The 21,104-nt window shown below is 56.3% G+C and overlaps 2 protein-coding genes across 2 annotated transcripts; one reads left to right on the forward strand and one right to left on the reverse strand.

Annotated features, from left to right (window-relative positions):
* Positions 1-1,695: 1,695 nt before the first annotated feature.
* Positions 1,696-11,305, reverse strand: ARSA (arylsulfatase A). Its single transcript, XM_054056582.1, has 8 exons — positions 11,003-11,305; positions 8,004-8,244; positions 6,400-6,618; positions 4,596-4,765; positions 3,998-4,122; positions 3,693-3,820; positions 2,582-2,684; positions 1,696-2,466 (listed from the first exon to the last, which is right to left on the reverse strand). The coding sequence occupies exons 1-8, from the start codon at positions 11,230-11,232 to the stop codon at positions 2,165-2,167; spliced, it is 1,518 nt and encodes a 505-aa protein (XP_053912557.1). The 5' UTR covers positions 11,233-11,305; the 3' UTR covers positions 1,696-2,164.
* Positions 11,231-18,294, forward strand: LOC128852481 (acrosin-like). The gene is made up of 6 exons (XM_054069796.1): positions 11,231-11,419; positions 14,538-14,623; positions 16,066-16,266; positions 16,595-16,860; positions 17,121-17,293; positions 17,742-18,294. Exons 1-6 carry the CDS (start codon positions 11,231-11,233, stop codon positions 18,093-18,095), a joined length of 1,269 nt encoding a protein of 422 aa, XP_053925771.1. The 3' UTR covers positions 18,096-18,294.
* The last annotated feature ends 2,810 nt before the right edge of the window (positions 18,295-21,104 follow it).

Raw genomic sequence — 21,104 nt, forward strand, 5'->3', positions numbered from 1 at the left:
GCAGGGTCACACTGGCTGCCCCTTATAGTGTCCCCATGGGGTCACACTGGCTGTCCCCCAGGCTGTCCCTGTGCGGTGACACTGGCTGTCCCCCCATGGCTGTCCCTGCAGGGTGACACTGGTTGTTCCCCCTGTCTGTCCCCCACAGGGAGTCCCCATAGGGTCACACTGGCTGTCCCCTCACAGTGTCCCCATGGGATCACACCGGCTGTCCCCCCAGGCTGTCTCTTTGGGGTGACACTGGCTGTCCCCCCATTGCTGTCCCCATGGGATCACACTGGCTGTCCCCCAGGCTGTCCCTGGGGGGTGACACTGGCTGTTCTTCCAGGCTGTCCCTGCAGAGTCACACTGGCTGTCCCCTTACAGTGTCCCCATGGGGTCACACTGGCTGTCCCCCAGGCTGTCCCTGCAGGGTGACACTGGCTGTCCCCCCATTGCTGTCCCCCTGGGATCACACTGGCTGTCCCCCAGACTGTCCCTGCAGGGTGACACTGGCTGTCCCCCCATGGCTGTCCCCATGGGATCACACTGGCTGTCCTCCAGGCTGTCCCTGTGGGGTGACACTGGCTGTCCCCCCATTGCTGTCCCTGCAGAGTGACACTGGCTGTCCCCCCATGGCTGTCCCCCTGGGATCACACTGGCTGTCCCCCAGGCTGTCCCTGCAGGGTGACACTGGCTGTCCCCCCATGGCTGTCCCCCCTGGGATCACACTGGCTGTCCCCCAGCCTGTCCCTGCAGGGTGACACTGACTGTTCCCCCATGGCTGTCCCCTCACAGGCTGTTCCCATAGGGTCACACTGGCTGTCCTTCAGTCTGTCCCCTCACAGTGTCCCCACAGGGTCCCTCCTGGCACACTCAGTCTGTTCACAGATGAACTTGCGAACAAGGAGGGAAAATAACCAGGGATGGGAACCTTGTTTGGGAGGAGACAAGGGTGGAGAAAGGGAGGAGTCAAGGAAGACCACAGGGATGGATGAGCATGGAAAAAAATGGAGAGGTGGCATCAGGGGAGGGTTAGATTGGATATTAGAAACATTTCTTTACTGAACAAGTGGTGAAGCACCAACAGTGGTGGAGTCCCCATCCCTGGAAGGGTTCAAAACCATGTAGATATGGCACTTTGGGCTATGGTTTAGTTGGCACTGTGGGGATGGGATGATGGTTGGCCTGGATGATCTTGGAGTTCTTTTCCAACCTTAATGATTCCATGATTCTATAAGAAGGGAACCACTCACACCTGAGCAAACTGCCAGCTGCTTTGCCTGTTTGAGCCCCACAGCTCCACCACAGCCCATCCCACCTTCTTGAGGAGCAATCCCAAATCCTTTTTGAGGTGGTCGCACTCTGTAACTCTTGGGAGGTGGGTCCAGAGGCCTCACTGCCAGCATCAGCTGGAAGGAACGCAGGAAACGGGGACCTGCGTCTGGAAACACCAGGGCCAGCAGCTGGTGGGTGCCCATAATTCCCTGGGGAACTGGAAGTCGGAGCAGCTCACCAGAAGGGGAACCCTTTATGTGGATGAGCTGTGGTTGCAGCTCACTGATCGGCATCCACAGACCCTACAAGAGGAGCAGGTCTGCCAACCACCAGCCACATCTCCACCTCCTGGAGTCAGGAAGGACCTGAAGGTGCTTGAGCATGCGTCCCCCGAGCTGCTTCCCACCCAGGTATCTCCCCTCTGCACCAGTTGCTGCCAGGACCATCCACCCCATTTTCTCACTGTGTTCTTGGTCTCTGCCAAGGGATGGTGCTGTGGCTCCAAGCTCAATTCCCATCCTGGGGCGCAAAGCACACACCTCCTGCTGATGTGGGATCTCTGGACCCTGGATCTCAACACCCTTTGCTTCATCTTAATCATGGTTTGAGAGGAGCTGTTCTTTGCTCTGTTGTATCATGGTCCCTCTCTGAATAACTCCGGGTTTCTGTCCAGACATCTCTGCTTGAACGTCCACCGTGGAGCACAGGGAGCATCGCTTGGAGCTCCAAGCAGGGGTGGGGATCTCCCAAGCCCTCAATTTGCTACCCCAGCCCTCCAGCAGCTGGAGGCGTCCCTGAGCCAAAGCTGTGAGGTTGCTCCAAGGCTGAGCTTTGTTAGTTGGGGTGGGGTGGTCCGTTGGGTTTGAGATAAGGTGCCAGCGACGTTAAGGGAGGGAGCAGCAAGAGCCTAGGAGCAGCGGCAGCAGGAAGGCTTAGGAGTGCAGTCTGGTGCACAGCAGGGCTGCAGGGCAGGATCCCTGCCCTTCTTTATCTGGCTTTCTCCAAACTCCATGCGCTGTTCAAAAAGCACTTTCTGCAGTTGGATCTCCTTCAGGATTTGTAGAACTTCTGGCCCCACGCCGCTCTGCAGCAGATCGTAGTTCTCCGCTGGATCTGACTCCAGGTCAAAGAGCAACGGAGGCAAGTGAGGCGTCAGCGGGGTCAGCCCGTGGCAGGCCTGGTCTGGGGTCGTGCCGCTGTGGAAGGAACCTGCCAAAGAAAGCCCCAGAGGCAGCTCAGGTTCTTCTCTCTTGGAGTTTTGGACAGCAGGATCATGCAGGACTCCACAAAACCACCCGTGCAGAGCCGAGGAGGCAACACTCACCTTGTGTGAAATAATGGGCCTTGTACTTCCCAAGCCTGACAGCGAAGGCACCATGCAGGGGATCGGGGGACGGTGGGTAGAAGAACATCGTCTGACGGGGACTCTGCGGGCAGTGGCAGAGCTGAGCTCAGCTGAGCAGTCACGAGATTGATTCATAGAATGGTTTGGGCTGGAAGGGACCCCAAAGCCCAGCCAGTTCCAACCCTTTGCCATGGGCAGGGACACCTCCCACTGGATCAGGTTGCTCCAAGCACCGTCCAACCTGGCCTTGAACACCTCCAGGGATGGGGCAGCCACCACTGCTCTGGGCAACCTTTTCCAGGGCCTCACCACACTTATCATGACGAATTTCTTCCTAAAATCTCATCTCAATCTCCCCTCTTTCAGCTTAAAAAAAGTTCCCCCTTGTCCTATCCCTGCAATCCCTGAGAAGAAGCCCCTCCCCATCTGGCCTCGAGCCCCTTTCTATATTGGGAGGCTGTTTTAAGGTGTCCTCGGAGCCTTCTCCTCTCCAGGCTGAAGAACCCCAACTCTCTCAGCCTGTCCTCATACGAGAGGTGCTCCAGCCCTCAGATCATCTCCATGGCTTCCTTTGGACTTCCTCCAACAGCTCCATGTCCTTCTTGTGCTGAGGACTCCAGAACCGAACACAGGACTCCAAGTGAGAAGAGCCTAGAACATGGCCAGGCAGAGACTCCAAGGAGTCACACAGCCTCCAGAGAGGGTTGAAGCTGACCAGCAGCATCATCCCTTCTGCTCTCTGCTCAAAGTTATTGGGGCTCTGCCCATCTGCTGCAGCCACGAGCGTCCGGCTCGGCCACGCGGTGCAGGTCTCAGCCTGAGGAAGCCCCAGGAACCCTATGGCATGACCCTGGCTGGACAAAAGCTCCCAGCTTATGGATCTCCACTGACCCCAGTAGTTTCTTTCCATCAGGCACACAGCTCCAAGCCCACACCAACCTTCACGCACACTGACAGCCAAAGAATCATAGAATAGTTTGGGTTGGAAGGGACCATAAAGATCATCTAATTCCAACCCCCCTGCCATGGGCAGGGACATCCCACTAGATCAGGCTTCCCAAGGCCCGATCTAAAAGCCTGTAGGTCTCACCTTCCCTGTCCCAAACAGCACCGGACTCAGATCATAGCCATCCAGCGCAACTTTGGGAAGAGCTGCTCCAGCCAGGCTGGCCAGTGTTGGCAGGATGTCCAGGGTGCTCGCCAGCTCATGCGTCACTCCTGTCATCCAACACAGCAAGGTTCAAGGAAAGGTTCAACAAGCACCTGATCCCACTCCATCCTTGCCATCCTCACTTCTCTCCCACCCTCTGCTTCTCCTGGGGCAGCCGAGCTGCCATCACCTTCTTGCCATGGCTGGTGCCAACCTGGAAAAGGCACGAGCAGTGCCGATCTCACCTGGAGCAATGCGGCCGGGCCAATAAGCCACTGCTGGTTCCCTCATGCCACCTTCATACGTTGTGCCCTTTCCACACTTCAGAAGACCAGAGCTGCCTCCACGCGCCATCCGCACGGTGGAAGGGCTGCAAGAAAGAAGAACCACTGTCATAAGCTCATGCTGCCCCTGCCCTGATGCTGCCATCGGGGCTAGGACAACAGAGACATGGTGACAGCGTATGCCACTGCCATTCTCCTCAGCCTCACGAGGCAGGAGGCGTGGGGAGGTGGAGAAGTCATGGTGTGCAAGATGCCCAGACAGGACATCAGAGACCAATGCTGCTCACACACAAAGGGAATTGGGCTATATGCTCCTGGCCCAAACCCTGTGAAGGTTCTGCCCACGATGAGGGGCACAGTTGGGTCACAGGAACAAGGAGGAGGTCATGCACTGAGTCTTCTCCAGAGCAGCATCCACCTCTTGCCTCGCTTCAGGTCTCACCCAGCAATGCCAACCATGTTCCCTTGGTCCCAGTTGATCAGCGCTTTGTTCCCGTTCCCCTGCACCACGGCAGCAAAGCCGACTAGTGACCATGTCCCCACTGCTGAGGCCACTCACCCGTTGTCAGAGGTGAAAAACACCAAGGTTGAGTTGGTGAGACCATTTTCCTCCAGCGCCTGCAGCACTTGTCCGACCGAGCCATCGAACTCCGAGAGTGCGTCCCCAAATGGCCCACGCTGTGTCTGCCCCGCGTACTCCCGGCTGGCAAACTGGGGGTAGTGTGTGTGCTGGAGAAAGGGAAGAGAAGAACGCTGTGCAAACTCCCAGAACTTCATCTGGCTCGCAGTTCACCTGGGGACAGTGAGCATCCCAGCAAGGACATGGAGAGAAGTGACAACACCCATGAGATGAATCGTTTGGTTGGAAACAACTTTCGAGATCGAACCCAACCGTACCTGGCCACTACTAAAGCAGATCCCTGAGCACATCATCTACCCATCTTTTAAACACCTCCAGGGATGGGGACTCCACCACTGCCCTGGGCAGCCTCTGCCAGGGCCTGAGAAGCCTAGCGGCGAAGAAATTTTTCCTAATATCAAAAATATCCAATCTAAACGTCCCCTGGTACAACTTGAGGTCATTTCCTCTCATCCCATCACTTGTTACTTGGAAGAAGAGACCAGCACCCACCTCGCTACAACCTCCTTTCAGGGAGCTACAGAGATGGATAAGGTCTTCTCTGAGCCTCGTTTTCTCTAGGCTAAACAACACCAGGTCCCTCACCTTCTTTTCATACGACTTGTTCTCCAGCCCCTTCACCATCTCTGTTGCTGAGAGGTTTGTTCCTAAGCTTCACCTCTCAGAAATGGCACAAAGGAGCCGAACCTCATGAGAAGACGTGGAGACTCAGAGTGGGAAGTATTCCTGGGTAGACTCCTGACCTAGAGAAGCTGACAAAGCTCCAGAAAGCAGCAGCCCAAGTATGTTATCATAACAGTGCCGCCACAAGACCTGGGTGTGGGAACAGCAACCCCAGGAGCAAGTCTTGGCTGCTCAGAACAGTTAGAAAAATAGAATAGTTTGGGTTGGAAGGGATCTCAAAGATCATCCAGTTCCAACCCCCCTGCCATGGGCAGGGACACCTCCCACTGGATCAGGCTGCCCAAGGCTCCATTGAACCTGGCCTGGAACACCTCCAGGAATGGGGCAGCCACAGCGTCCCTGGGCAACCTGGGAAAGGGCCTCACCGCTCTCATGGTGAAGAAATTCCTCCTTACATCAAGCGTAACTCTGCCCCTCTCCAGTTTATCCCCATTGCCCCTCATCCTATCACCACAAGACTTTGTGAACAGCCCCTCTCCAGCTTTCCTGGAGCCCCTTCAGGCACTGGAAGCTGCTCTAAGGTCTCCTTGGAGCCTTCTCCAGGCTGAACAACCCCAACGCTCTCAGCCTGTCCTCGTACTGGGGGTGCTCCAGCCCTCGGATCATCTTTGTAGCCTCCTCTGGACCCGTTCCAACAGCTTCATCTCCTTCTTATGTTGAGGATTCCAGACCTGGACACAATCCTCCAGATGAGGTCTCACAAGAGAGGAATAGAGGGGGACTGTGAGAGCTGAGGTGCTCCGCTGTTCTCATAGAATCATAGAACCACAGAATCACAAGGCTGGAAAGGACCCATTGGATCATCGAGTCCAACCACTCCTAACACTCCCTAAACCAAAAACAGAATATTCTGTTTGGGTTGGAAAGGACTTTAAAGATCACCTGGTTCCACCCCCTCTGCAATGTGCAAGGACACCTCCCACCAGATCAGGCTGCCCAAGGCCCCATCCAACCTGGTCTTGAGACCAACCTGGTCTCTCCCCACAGAGCAAAGGTTTCCCCCTCCCCCTCAGCCCGGAACAGCTTCCCCGTCTCCTACGTGGGACGCATAGTAGAGCAGGAAGGGAACGCCTCGTTGAGCACAGTCAGCGATGAAGTCTCGGGAGAACTTGTTGTAGAGCGGTACCAGATCAGGGAAAGAGATCGGCTGCTGCACGATGCTCTGGTTCCAGAGGAGTGGGACTGGCACTACACCTTGGTCACAAGTCCCAAAGCACTTGATGTCGGGTGGGAAGCACGTGAGATTCTGGCAGGGGCCCTGGAGAGAGCAAAGAACACTTTGTTCTTTATCTGTGTTGTGGGACAGGGAGGGGAGCAAAGAGTCTTGCAACGCCCTGTACCAGCTCCCACAGGCAGCCTTTGAGATCCTTAGGAACCCAAGGATGATGCTGCCCAACACTGTCTTCTCCTGCATTCCCAGGCACAATTGCCACCCACTTTTGCAAAGCTGCCTTCCCATCTTCCATAGAATCATAGAATCATTTGGGTTGGAAAGGATGTCAAAGCCCATCCAGTTCCAATCCCCCTGCCACGGGCAGGGACACCTCCCACAAAGCCCCATCCAACCTGGCCTTGAAGACCTCTAGGGATGGGGCAGCCACGATTTCCCTGGGCAACTTGTGCCAGTGCCTCACCACCCTCAGCGTGAAGAATTTCTTCTTAATGTCTAGTCTAAATCTTCCCTCCTCTAATTTAAAGCTGTTCTCCCTCGTCCTGTCACTCCAGGAGCTTGGAAAAAAATCCCTCCCCAGCTTTCTTGTAGCCCCTTCAGGTACCGGAAGGTCCAGGGTGTGACACCGTTTTTGTATGGGAGATGCTCCAGCCCTCTAATCACCCTTGTAGCCTCCTCTGGACCCGTTCTAACAGCTCCATCTCCTTCTTCTGTTGAGGATTCCAGAACTGGACACAACCCTCCAGATGAGGTCTCACAAGAGAAGAGCAGAGGGGCAGAATCCCCTCCCTCCCTGCTGGCCACGCTGCTTTGGATGCAGCCCAGGACACGGTTGGTCTTCTGGGCTGCAAGCATGCATTGCCTGCTCATGTTGAGTTTCTCCTCAATGAACACCTCTCCAAGTCCTTCTTCTCAGGGCTGCTCTCAATCATGCTGTCCCCCAGCCTATATTGAAACTGCAGATTGCCCCGACCCAGGTGTAGGACCTTGCCCTTGGCCTGGTTGATCCTCCTGAGGTTCTCACAGCTCCACTTCTCCAGCTTGTCCAGGTCCCCCCGGATGACATCCCATCCTTCTGGTGTCACAACTGCCCCACTCAGCTTGGTGTCACCTGTAAACTTGCTGAGGGTGCCCTCGATCTCACTGTCTATATCATTGATGACGATACTAAGCAGCACTGGACCCAGTACGGACCCCGCAGGGACACCATCTGTCACAGATCTCCATCTGGATTTTGAGCTGCTGACCACTACTCTCTGAATATGACCATCCACCCAATTTCTTATCCACCTAACAGTCCACCCAGCACCTCATAAGTCCCCCAGCACCTCATGAGTCCCCTAGCACTCATCTCCCTGGCCTGCAGCCACCCACTGTCACTTGCCCCAACCAATGTTGACCCAGTCTGTGGTCTCTTGAGACCATTTCAAGCGCTCTCCTCATCCACCGCTACATGTCCACCAACCTCTCACCTGGTCGTGAGAGTAGGGCACCCCAAGGAAGTGGTCGAAACCCTGGTGGGTGGGAAGGAAGGAGCCGTTCACCCCCAAGCCAAGGTGCCACTTGCCCACCATGGCCGTGGCATAACCCTCAGCCTTCAGCATCTCCGCGATGGTGACCTCCGCCAGCGGCAGGCCGCCCCGCGAGTCAGGGTTGAACACGCCGGGGTAGATCCCGGAGCGTGTCTGGAAGCGGCCGGTCAGCAGGGCTGCGCTGTGGAGAGAGAAGAGCCGAGAGATGTGAGGGGATGGAGGGCAGAGGTGAGAGGGGGGACGAGGCAAGACAAGGGGACAAGGCGAGAGGAGGGGGAGGGGGTGAGAGAATCACAGAATGACAGAATCATAGAATAGTTTGGGTTAGAAAGGGACCTTAAAGATCATCTACTTCCAACCCCGCTCCGTGGGCAGGGACACCTCCAACTGGATCAGGCTGCCCAAGGTCCATCCAACCTGGCCTTGAACATCTCCAGGGATGGGGCAGCCACAGCTTCTCTGGGCAACCTGTGCCAGGGCCTCACCACCCTCATAGTGAAGAAATTCTTCTGAATGTCTACTCTCAGTCTGCCCCTCTCCAGTTTATGCCCATTGCCCCTCGTCCTATCCCCACAAGTCTTTGTGAACAGTCCCTCTCCAGCTTTCTTGAAGCCCCTTCAGGCACTGGAAGGTCGCTCTAAGGTCTCCTCGGAGCCTTCTCTTCTCCAGACTGAACAACCCCAACTCTCTCAGCCTGTCCTCGAACGGGAGGTTCTCCAGCCCTCGCAGCATCCTTGGAGCCTCCTCTGGACCCGTTCCAACAGCTCCACCTCCTCCTTCTGTTGAGGATTCCAGAACTGGACACAATCCTCCAGATGAGGTCTCCCCAGAGCGGAGCAGAGGGGCAGAATCCCATCCCTCCCTGCTGGCCACGCTGCTCTGGATGCAGAGGGTGGAGGAGGTGAGAGGGGAGAAAGGAGGTGAGAGAGGGGGACAAGTCAAGACTGGGGGGACGAGGTAAGGGGGGGACGAGGTGAGAGGAGGGGGAGGAGGTGAGAGGGGAGGGAAGGGGTGAGGGGAGGGAAGGAGGTGAGAGAGGGGAGACGAGGCAAGACAGGGGGCACAAGGAGAGAGGAGGAGGACCATTTGAGAGAGGAGGGAGGAAGTGAGAGGGAATGAGGTGAGAGTGGAGGAAAGAGGTGAGAGAGGGGGAGGAGGTGAGAGAGGAGGACAAGGCAAGATGGGGGATAGGGCAAGGGGGGACGAGGCGAGAGGGGAGGGAGGAGGTGGGGGGGACAAAGTAGGAGAGAGGGGGATGAGGCGAGAGGGGGATAAGGCAAAATGAAGGGGAGGAGGTGAGAGGGGATGAAGGAGGCGAGAGAAGGACAAGGCTGGGGGGGGATGAGGCAAGAGAGTAGGGAGGAGGTGAGAGAGAGGGGCTGAGGATAGCGGGGACAAGGTGAGAGAGGGTGAAGAGAGGAGGAAACGGGGGGCGAGGTGAGAGGCGACAAGGTGAGAGTGTGGATGAAGCAACGAGGCAAGGGGGTGTCAAAGGCAAGAGATGGGGGAAGGCAAGAGATGGGGAGGAGAGGGGGAAAGGAGGTGGGGGCGAGGTGAGAGAGAGGAGGTGAGAGAGGGGGACCAAGTAAGATGGGGAGGTGAAGAGAAAGGTGTGATGAGCCAAAGCAAGAGGGGGGACCAGGCGAGGTGGGATAAGGAAAGAGAGGGGGCTATACAAAAAGTTGCTACTATTACAAAAAGTGGAATATTTTGCTTTAAACTGATTAAGTTCATCCAAGTAGCTGGATTTTTTTTAAAGTCAGACAGAACACCCCTCTGATAGCACGGAGTTTTATAGCATGTTTTTTCACATAGTGTTTTTCCCGGCACTTTTCCGTCTTGAGCGAAGCATGATCTGTGCTGAACAGACGTGTTTTTCTCTCTAATCATCTCTGTTTGCAGTCTTTTCCTGTCTCAAACAGAGACAGAGAGCTGGAGTCAGCTCCGAATCAGCAACAGATTAGACTGTCGTGAAATTCATGACATTAAAATGAGTCCTTAGAAAGTAATGGAATATACGTGAGATTTCTGGGAAAATGTATACATAGGCATGTAAGTGGGAAAAATACTCTGCAACCAGCATTTGTCTCACTGAACGTGACCGATGGGGATTGTTCCCTCGTGCTGCCCAGGCCTGATAAAGGATGCCTGATTTCTAAAACCCCCAAAGGAGTCCTGGAGAGTTTATTTGTCAGCATTTTGGGTCTCAGGGGGATGAGGGCAGAGAAGGAAGACGTGAGAGAGGGGGGGATGATGAAGGTAGATGGTGGGGATGAAGACAGCTGGGGGGAAATGTCAGCACAGAGGGGGGATGAAAGCAGAGGGGGGGGTCGGGGCAGACTGGGGTGGGATGAAGGCAGATGGGGGTCGGGGAATGAAGAGAAAAAGGGGAGACACAAGGCTGGGGGGGTGAGGCAAGAGGGGGGATGAAAGTAGCAGAGGGGGCGAGGAGAGGGCAGAGGGGAGGGCAGAGGTGCAGCTGAAGGTCAGAGGCGAGGGTAGAGGGGGGAGAGAGGCAGAGAAGGGTGAGAGATACAAGGAGCAAGATGCAAAGGGTGGAAGGAAAGAGGTGAAAGGGGGAGAGGGCAGACAACAAAAGGGGGGACGAGGGCAGAGAGAAGGGGCAATGAGGGCAGAGAAAAGGGGGGATCAGGGCAGAGGGAAGGGGACCAGGGCAGAAACCGGGTGGAGGGAGACCAAGGCAGGAAGGCGGGGGGGGGGGTGGGGGCAAGGCAGAAAGAGGGGGGGAACCAGCGCAGAAAGGTGGGGGGAGGACAGGGAGGAGGGAGGGGGGGACGAAGGCAGGGAGAAGGGGGGACGAGGGTAGAAAGAAGATGAAACGAGGGCAGAGGTGGGGGACTAGGACAGAGAGGGGGCCCGGGCCCCTCGCCTCGTCCTTCCCCCGGCTCCTCCCGCCCCAGGGCGCCCCCGGGCCGCACCGGGAGGGGCTGCAGACGGGAGAGCTGCTGTAGAAGTCGGTGAAACGCAGCCCGCGGGCCGCCAGCCGGTCCAGGCACGGCGTGGCGGAGGACGGGTGCCCGTAACAACCCAGGTCCCCAAAGCCCAGGTCGTCCGCCAGCAGCAGCACGAAGCTGGGCCGGGCGGAGGCCGCTCCCCGCAGGGCCAGCAGCCCCAGCGCCAAGGGCAGGAACCAGCCCCGAGGCCTCATGCCGCAGCCCGAACGAACGCGCTCCACCCCGGCCCGAGCACCGCAGGACCCGGAAACACCAGAGCGGAAGCGGCGAATCCGACTTCCGATGCGGGGCGCCTCCAGTGCCGCGGGGCACGCCGGGAGATGTAGTTCGCAAAGTGATCCGACAGCCATAGGGACGGCTGCGTTGGGAGTCCGCCGCAAGGCATGGAGGGAGTTGTAGTCCGCCACACGACGCAGCAGCCATCGAGACGGCTGTGAGGGAAATCCGCCGCGGGGCATGCCGGGAGTTGTAGTCCGCCAGGTGGCTTTCTAGGGTAGCTTTTTAGTGCCTTTCTGTGGTGGCTTTTTGGTGCCTTTGTGTGATGGGGTAACCACAGCAGTGGACACAGGAAAACCAGGGAATGGGGGCTGTCTGGACCTTTGTAAAGCCTTTGACACAGTCCCCACAACATCCTTCTCTCTAAGTTGGAGAGAAATGGATTGGATGGGTGGACGGTTCAGTGGATAAGAAACAGTTTGGATGGAGATCCGTGACCAGTGGTGTCCCTCAGGGGTCCGAACTGGGAGCAGTGCTGTTTAATATCTCCATCAATGATATAAACAATGAGATCGAGGGCACCCCCAGCAAGTTTGCGATGATACAAAGCTGAGCGGGGCAGTTGCCACATTGGAAGGATGGGATGGATCCAGAGGAACTTGGAGAAGAGGGGCTGGAGAACCTCAGGAGGGTCAACAAGGCCAAGGGCAAGGTCCTACCCCTGGGTCGGGATGATCCCTGATTTCAGTACATGATGAGGGATGATGCGATGGGAGCAGCCCTGAGGAGAAGGACTTGGGGCACAGCAGGAGGAGAAGCTCAACATGAGCAGGCAACACGTGCTCGCAGCCCAGAAACCAACCGTGTCCTTGGCTGCATCCAGAGCAGCGTGGCCAGCAGGGAGGGACGGGATTCTGCCCCTCTGCTCCACTCTGGGGAGACCTCATCTGAAGGGTTGGGGCAGGGCTGGGAATCCTCACCAGAAGGAGGAGATGGAGCTGTTGGAATGGGTCCAGAGGAGGCCACAAAGATGATGCCAGGCCTGAGCACCCTCCATCTGAGGACAGGCTGAGGGAGTTGGGCTCGTTCAGCCTGGAGAAGAGAAGGCTCTGAGGAGACCTTATATATCTATTTAGCGCTACCTTCCAGGACCTGAAGGGGGTACAAGAAAGCTGGGGAGGGGCTGTTCACGAAGGATTGTGGTGACAGGACGAGGAGCAATGGGGATAAACTGGAGAGGGGCAGAGTTAGACTGGACATAAGGAGGGATTTCTTCATGCTGAAGTTGATGAGGCCCTGGCACAGGTTTTCCAGGGAAGCTGTGGCTGCCCCATCCCTGGAGGTATTCAAGGCCAGGTTGGATGGGCCTTGGGCAGCCTGATCCAGTGGGAGGTGTCCCTGCCCATGGCAGGGGGTAGAACTGGATGATCTTTAAGGTCCCTTCCAACCCAAACTGTTCAACGATTCTGTGTCATTTGGCAGCCTTAGGGCATGGCTGGAACTGGAATCCGCTGCGGGGTATGCCGGGAGTTGTAACCTGCCATGTAACAGCAAGCAGTAGGGGCCGTGCTGCGTGTGGGATCATGGAATGATGCAGGCTGGAAAAACCTTTCAGTTCATACCATAAAATCAGAAAATGGTTTGGGATGAAGGGACCTTAAGGATCACCCAGTTCCAAATTCCTGCCATGGGCAGAGACACGTCCCGTTGGAGCTGGTCGCTCAAACCCCAAACAGCCTTGTGGAGGAAATATCAAACTCTAAACCAGATAAAAATAGAACTCTGCAGGTTACAAAATGCATAGAAGACACCTTCTCCAGCAGCCTTTCCTCTTTTTCTCTTGAAACAAAGAAATTTATGCTCAATAATTTAGCTATTAAGACAGGCACTCTTAATTCAGCACTGGACGAGACCTGGGATTTGTCCTCAGACTGCTTCTACTCAATAGTGATTTCAGAAAGCTTTATATACTAAAAAATGTCTTCATATTCCTAATTTTTTTTTTACAGAATGACAAGACACTTTAGCCCTGGAACCTCATGGCATATCCTGGGAGATAAAACTAATTCCATCCAGAGACCTTAAAACTTGGCCATACCTGAGCAGTTAATCTTGAAAAATCTGGGCAAGAAGAAGATAAGGGCTGTTATCATTATCTTAAAAGCATCTTAGATTTTTACAGGCGCAGGCAGTGATAGGACGAGGGGAATGGCTTTAAATGGGAGAGAGGAAGATTTAGACTTGAGGAAGAAATTATTCCTGATGTGGAGGGTGAGGCGCTGGCACAAGTTGCCCAGGGCAGTTATGGCTGCCCCATCCCTGGAGGTGTTCAAAGCAAGGTTGGATGGGGCTTGGAGCAGCGTGGACACAGAATCATAGAATCACAGAATCATAGAATGATAGAATAGTTGGCTTGGAAGAGACCTTAAAGATTATCCAAATCCAAATCCCCTGCTGTGGGCAGGGACACCTCCCACAGGATCAGACTGCCCAAGGCCCATCCAACCTGGCCTTGAACACCTCCAGGGATGGGGTAGTGACAACTTCCCTGGACAACCGGCTCCAGGGCCTCCCTACTCTCTTCGTGAAGAAATTCCTCCTTATGTCCAGTCTAACTCTGCCCCTCTCCAGTTTATCCCCATTGACCCTTGTCCTATCACCACAAGCCCTTGTGAACACTCCCTCCGCAGCTTTCCTGGAGCCCCTTCAGGTCCTGGAAGTTCTCTCGAATGTCTCCTTGGAGCCTTCTCTCCTCCAGGCTGAACAACCCCAACTCTCTCAGCCTGTCCTCATATGAGAGGAGCTCTACCCCTCTGATCATCTTTGTAGCCTCCTCCAGACCCATTCCAGCAGCTCCATCTCCTCCTTCTGTTGATGATTCCAGAACTGGACTGAATCCTCCAGATGAGGTCTCACAAAAGAGGAACAGAGGGGCAGAATCCCCTCCCTCCCTGTTGGCCACGCTGCTTTGGATGCAGCCCATGACATAGGAAGGCAGAGCTCAGTGTCAGGCGCTGCTGTCTGCCCCAGGGCTCACCACGCTCACCCCACCAGCAGAGCATTTGGTCAGCGCTGTCACGGTGTCCAACCTCACCTCCTTCCTCCCCTCTTGCTTGGAACATCCCATGTCCCCCCTGCCCCGAGTTCCCTGTACCCAACACCCAGAACCAGGGGCTTTGTGACATCAGCTCGGGGCCAAGGGCTCTGCGAGCAGCGTGAGCACTGCGGGCAGTCCGTCGGCTGGTGCCGTGCTCGTCACTAGCTCTTGGTTGGTCCTCGCTAGTACTACTGCATCATGAAGGTGCTCTTCTTCTTGTTCGTCCTGCTGGCCCTGTGTCTGCCTGTGCAGGGATCCTGGGAGACCTGCGAGTAAGTGGCACAGGTTGTGGCTCACAACAACCTCAGGCAACGCTCCAGGCTTGGGGAGAAATGGAGGAAAAGGACCTGGGGGTGCTGGTCAACAGCAGCTGAATGGGAGCCAGCAGTGGCTGGCGTGGCCAAGACCAACAGCACCCTGTCTTGGATCAGCCATGGAGTGGGCAGCAGGAGGAGGGAAGGGATTGTCCTCTTGGACTTGGCACTAGGAAGGCTGTACATCATATCCTGGATTCATATCCTTGGCCCCTGATGCCAAGAATAACCTTGAGAGGGTGGAGCATGTGTGGAGAAGGGAACAAAGCTGGGGAAGGGTCTGGAGCCCAGGGGTTCAGGGAGCGGATGAGGGCCCTGGGGCTGTATAGTCTGGAGATGAGGAGGCTGAGGGGAGACCTCATCGTTCTCTGCAGCTCCCTCAAAGGAGGCTGTGGTGAGGCGAGTGTGGTTCTGTCCTATCAAAGGACAATAGACAGAATAATAGGGAATGGACTCAGGTTGTGCTAAAAGAAGGTTTATGACTGTATGTTAGCAAACATTTCTTTCCTGAAAGAGTGGTGAAGCCCTGGCAAAGGCTGCACAGGGCAGTGGTAGAGTCCCCATCCCTGGAAGTGTTAAAAAACAAGTTAGGTGTTAGGCATGGTTGGTGTTGTGTTGGTGGTTAGACTGGAAAATCTTTTTAAGGACTTTTCCAACCTTAATGATTGTATGCCCTTCCCAGAGAGCCTGCCACCCTTGGTGTTCCCCTGCGGGCTTTTGGCAAGCAGAGCTCGGATCCAAGAGCTGCTGCCTGCCCCAAGGCTGCCCACGCTCACCCCACCAGCAGAGCATGTGGTCAGGGCTGTCACGGTGTCCATCCTCACCTCCTTCCTCCCGTCCTGCTTGGAACGTCCCATGTCCCCCCTCCAGTACCCAGAACCAGGGGCTCTGTGACATCAGCTCGGGGCCAAGGGCTCTGCGAGCAGAGTGAGCACTGCGGGCACTTGGTCGGTTGGTGCTGTACTCGTCACCAGCTCTCGGTTCTTCAAGTGCCTCGTGCCACTGGCACCATGAATGTTCTCTTTGTCCTCACCCTCCTGGCCCTGTTCTGGCCAGCACAGGGCTCCTGGGACACCTGCGAGTGAGTGCCACAGGCGCTGGGAGGGAGCTTGGGCAACGCTGCTGGGCTTCACTGGAGGATGCTCGCTTCCCAACTGCTTCATCAGCTCCATGTGGTTCCTTCCCCAACCCTATGTGGTCGCTGCCGTTCCTCGCCAGCGCCCAGGCTGCTGGCACAGCTCCCCTAAGGGGCTAAAGCAGAGACAGGGGTGGATGCCTGCACACCCCACAGGGTTCCCTGGCTCTGCGCTCCATGCAGCAATGCCGGGTGGGGAGAGAACTTACCTGACCTTCAGCCCCACGTCTCGAGCAGGACAGTAATGAGCTTCTGATTTCCACAGGACCTGCGGGCTCCGGCCCTTGCATTCCGACAGCTCTGTCTCAGCGCGCGTTGTTGGTGGCAGAGATGCCCAGCCAGGAGCCTGGCCATGGATTGTTAGTGTGCAGATGGTCTTTGAGACAGGCGCCGTACACATCTGCGGAGGGTCCCTCATCCACCCGCAGTGGGTGCTGACGGCAGCCCACTGCTTCGACAAGATCCAGTAAGGAGGAGCAGGGAACAGGGAGAACCCTTAAACAGTGGCAGATGCCCAGCGTGCAGCATCACGAGTGACTCCCAGCGCGGTTCCTTGCAGTGCAGCCAGCGCCTGGCACTGCCAGCGCAGCTAAGGAATGGCTCAGGAAAAGCCTGGGCTTGTGCCACTGCATCCCAGATGACTCCATCTCCACGGTTCTCGTCCCTCAGGCATGCTGAGGCAGTCGCACCCTCCCTCCATGCTTTCCTCCATCCCTTGGGAAGCAGGAGGCAGGGAGGTGCTGTGCTGCTGCAGCGCGTGTCTCCTCTCACCCTTCTCTCCATCCACCTTCCAGGAATGTCCCAGCGTGGCGCGTGGTGGCCGGTATCAACAACTTGGCTCATGAGGGCCCTGAGGCCCAAGTGCGTTATGTGAGGCGGATCCTGGATCACAAAGGCTATAACAACATCACCATGGCAAATGACATTGCCTTGATGGAAGTCTACGAGCCTTTCCAGTGCAGCCCCTACGTGCAGCTCGCCTGCGTGCCCGATTTCTCCCTGCGACTGTGGGAGCTGCGAAACTGCTATGTTAGCGGCTGGGGGGACACCGTGGCCAAATGTGAGTTCCCTCAATGTGTTTGTGTCCTGGGAGCAAGCTGGGAACCCTGGGGAGAGGGGCTGGGGGTGCTGACAACAAGAGAGAGACAATGTCAGGCTGGGAGGATGTCTGCCTCTGGGGAGATGGGAATGAGCTGTCAAAGCAGGGTGGAAGGGAAACACCACGATGCCTCTGTGGATGCAAAGCCCAGCACCAGGGAAGGGAGGATGGGGATGGGTGTGGGGAGCAACTGCTGGGTATTCATTCCTCTCTTCCCACAGCTCGTGAAATGCCCCCGTCGCTGCAGGAGGCCAACATGCCCCTTGTGCTGCAGGAGGCCCAGGTCCCCCTTATCAACACCCAAGTCTGCAACAGCAGTGGGTGGTACCGTGGGGCCATCCACTCCCACAACGTGTGCGCAGGCTATCCGCAGGGCGGCATCGACACCTGCCAGGTAGGAAGATGCTCCCAGTCCCACCCCAGCAGCACCAGAGCCTGATTCGCCCAGCAAGTCCCCCTCCCACAGCTGGCTCCCCATCACTCCTGAGTTCACCTCCCCTTCTGTAACTGCTTGTCCATGCTCACCGTCCAGCCCGTCCCACAGCCCTGTGACTCTCCCCATAAAGCCCATCCCACGTTCTCCACAGCCCGTAGGTCCAGGCACCAACCCTGGAACATCCCTCTGCCCCACAGCCAGGGTTCCTGTGCAGAGAGGAGAGTGAGTCCTGCCTCACAGTCCCACAGCCACCTGCCCAACCACGTTCTGTCGGCTCCAGCACCGGAGCAGAGCCTTTCTGTGCAGGGAACACAGCTCTGGCAGCTGCTGGGAGAGAGCAGGAGCCAGCCCTGGCGCTGACAGAGCCCCCAGCACCCCCTGAATCCTCTCTTCTCCTTCTCCGCAGGGGGACAGCGGGGGTCCGCTGGTCTGCCAAGATCTCCATGCTGACTACTTCTGGTTGGTGGGAGTGACCAGCTGGGGGAAAGGCTGTGCCAGAGCCCGTCGGCCAGGGGTCTACGCCTCCACTCAGTACTTCCGCCAGTGGATCCTGAGCCAGATGGCGATGCCGTCATTGGAAGCAGCAGCTGCAACAGCAGAGAGTCATTTTACCACTGGCTTCAACCCCATTGAGGCACCCCAGCCAGTTCCTACACCGGCTGCCGCATCTCCCACCTGCCCGTTCCCTGTGGACAAGCTGAAGGCCTTTTTTGCCCGGCTGCAGGACCTCCTGCAGGTCTTGCGCAGTGGCAAGGGCTGAGGAGCAGGGGGAAGAGGATGCAGGGCAGGCTGCATGGTGCCACCACCATGTCCTTCTGGGGCAGTGCCTGCTGCTCTGAAGGCAGCCTCACGTTCCCAGACCTGGTTGGTCCTGCCCACGCTCCTCAGACCACCCATCAATAAATGTGTTTGTTTGCAATGTGCTTGGATTCCATTTTATTGTATTCTATGATTGTACTCAGTCACGGTTCTGTTCTATTCCATTCTGTTTCTATTTCTGTTCAATTCTTTGCTGTTCTATGAGTCTGTTTGTCTTTGTTCTGGAAAAAAAGCTCCAAATTGTCATACCAAACTCTTCTTCAGTCCCTTTCTGTCTCCTGGGCAAGGCAAGGTCTCCATGCCTGGTCCTGCACAATGATGCTGCAGGCAGAGAGGAGGCCACAAAGGGAAAGAGTGGCTCCAAAGGATGAAGCAGTGCCTGCTCCAAGAGCAGAGAGAGCGCAGTCGAAGAAGGGAACACTAGACACAGGGGCTGGAGGTCTTTGGAGACTCATGGAATCATAGAATGGTTTGGTTTGCAAGGGACCTCAAAGACCATCCCATTCAGGTTAAACATTCTTCCTAAGATCTCATCTCAACTTCCCCTCTTTCAGCTTAAAACTCCTCTGCCTCATCCTACCCCCATCCTCTCTGGCCAAGAGCCCCTCTCCAGTTGTAGAGAGTAAGAAGCTCTCCCCTCAGCCTCCTCTTCTCCAGGCTAAACAACACCACGGCCCTCAGCCACTCCTCGTAGCCCTTCCTGTCCAGACCCCTCACCAGCTTCATTGCTCTTCTCTGGACACGCTCCAGAGCCTCAACAGCCTTCTTGTGGTGAGGGCTCCGGTACTTAACACAGTACTTATGGTGCGGTCTCACCAGTGCTGAGTACAGAGGGGAATAACCTCCCTGGACCTGCTGGTCCCACCGTTTCTGATCCAAGCCAAGATGCCATTGCCCTTCTTGGCCACCTGGGCCACTGCTGGCTCATCTTCAGTCGGCTGTCAGCCATTACCCCCACGTCCTTCTCCTCCAGGCAGCTTTCCAGCCACACTTCTCCTGATCGGGAGCACTGCACAGGGTTGTTGTGCCCCAAATGCAGGACCCAGCATTTGGCCTTGTTGAACCTCATGCCATTGGTCTGAGGACATCTTTCCAGCCTGTTCTGATCCCTTTGGAGCCTCCCTACCCTCCAGCAGATCCACGCTTCCACCCAGCTTAGTGTCAACCAGTTTTCCGCCCAGGAGAGTGTGCTCCTGTCCAGGCCAGAGGCTGACACTTTCTCAAGCAGAATGCTGTCAGAAACTGTCAAAGGCTTTCCTCAAGTCCAAGAAGACGACAGGCACAGCCTTTCCCTCACCCAGTAGTCGAGTCACTTTGCCATAGAAGGCGATCAGGTTAGTTTGGCAAGGCCTGCCTTTCGTGAAGCCGTGTTGACTGGGCCTGATCACCCGCTTCTCTTGCATGTGCTTTGTGGTAGCACTCAAGATCACCTGTTCCATGACTTTCCCCTGCACTGAGGTCAGACTGACAGGCCTGGAGTTCCCTGGATCCTCCCTGCAACCCTTCTTGTAGATGGGCCCTCTGTGAGGCTCAGCGCCCCTCTATGGGGCTCAGCACACAGATTTGGGCCTCATCACTCAGCTATGGGGCTCATCGCTCGTCTGTGGGGCCCAGATAAGGACCGGCCACCCCGATAACAGCAACGGCCCCCAGGAAAGGAGAAGTAACTTACGGCCCGGGCAGGGACAGTGACCTTTGAGGACAAGGAGAGGGGAGAGAAAAGGGTGGAGAGGAGAATGGAGGGGGGACAGAAAGGGGATTTGTGGTACCGAAAGGGGTGAGGAGAGGGCAGATAGGGGTGGGGGATGAGAAAGGGGGAGGCAAAAAGGATGAGGGGACAAAAAGGGATGGGGGGCAATAAGTGTTGGGGGTCAGAAAGGGATGGAGTGTCAGAAAGGGATGGGCAGAAAAGAAGGAGGCACAGAAAGGGATGAGGGGAGAGAAATGGGTGAGGAAGCTGAATTGGGTGAGTGGTGGAAAGGGGTGGAGGGGCAGAAAAAGGAGAAGAGGGGGCAGATGGGGGCTCAGAAATTGATGGGGGCAGAAAAAGGGGGCAGAAAGGGATAGGGGGGCAGAAAGGGATAGGGGGGCAGAAAGGGGTGAGGGGATAGGGGGGCAGAAAGAGCTGGGAGGCAGAAAGGGATGGAGCAGAAAGGGGTGAGGAGGGGGCAGATGGGGAGGCAGAAAGGGGGAGGTGGAATGGGGGGTCAGAAATGGATGAGGGGGCAGAAAGGGGGGGGGCAGAAATGGGAGGGGCAGATGTGAGGACGCCACCGGCTAAAGCCAACCTTGCCCCCACACACACTGTGAAATTGGGAGAGGAGGCAGAAAGTTGGTTGTGGGGGCGACAGTGGAGATGACGGAGGCCCCAGGACCACCAAGGGGGGCAACGCCCCTCAGGTCAATGGTGATGGCCAAGCTTTGGTCAAGTGGCCACGCTGCTGACCGGGCCTCCACGGGGAGGGTGGTGGGACCAGGAGGAGATGGGTGTGATGGCAAGGGAGGGGCCAGAGGTTCTGCAGAGTTTCCACTAAACCCAAAAGCTGAGGAACAGAGGGAGCAGCAGAGCTCCTACATGACAAACATGGGGTCCTACACATCATCCATTGGGTCCTACACAACATCCACAGGGTCCTACACAGCAAACATGGGGTCCTACACATCAGATATGGCGTCCTACATATTATACATGTGGTCCTCCACACCATCCATGGGTTCCTACACATCATATGTGGTTTCCTGCACGATGAACACGGGTCCTACACGTCACACGGGTTCCTACACATCTGTGTGCATCCAACATTGACCAGGACACCTAGTGGACCTGAAGTCATTAATCCCAAATCACGAGTGATGAGAGCTTGGTCAGCCGGGATCTCTGGCTTCTGGACAAGAGCTGAAGAAGGCAAAGCACCAAAGACACCATTGAGTCACTGTCCCAGGATGCTGT

Source organism: Cuculus canorus, chromosome 1 (assembly GCF_017976375.1).
Source record: "Cuculus canorus isolate bCucCan1 chromosome 1, bCucCan1.pri, whole genome shotgun sequence".
NCBI lineage: Eukaryota > Metazoa > Chordata > Aves > Cuculiformes > Cuculidae > Cuculus > Cuculus canorus.

What these genes read in the sequence shown, in the direction of transcription:
- LOC128852481 (XM_054069796.1), top strand. Translation starts at nt 11,231, where the DNA reads ATGCCGCAGCCCGAACGAACGCGCTCCACCCCGGCCCGAGCACCGCAG. An exon ending in CGTTGGGAGTCCGCCGCAAG is followed by an intron (nt 11,420 to 14,537) that starts GCATGGAGGGAG and finishes GGTCCTCGCTAG; the next exon opens with TACTACTGCATCATGAAGGT. An exon ending in GCGGCATCGACACCTGCCAG is followed by an intron (nt 17,294 to 17,741) that starts GTAGGAAGATGC and finishes CCTTCTCCGCAG; the next exon opens with GGGGACAGCGGGGGTCCGCT.
- ARSA (XM_054056582.1), bottom strand. Translation starts at nt 11,232, where the DNA reads ATGAGGCCTCGGGGCTGGTTCCTGCCCTTGGCGCTGGGGCTGCTGGCC. An exon ending in CCCGTCTGCAGCCCCTCCCG is followed by an intron (nt 8,245 to 11,002) that starts GTGCGGCCCGGG and finishes CTCTCTCCACAG; the next exon opens with CGCAGCCCTGCTGACCGGCC. An exon ending in GCCCGGCCGCATTGCTCCAG is followed by an intron (nt 3,821 to 3,997) that starts GTGAGATCGGCA and finishes GTTGGATGACAG; the next exon opens with GAGTGACGCATGAGCTGGCG.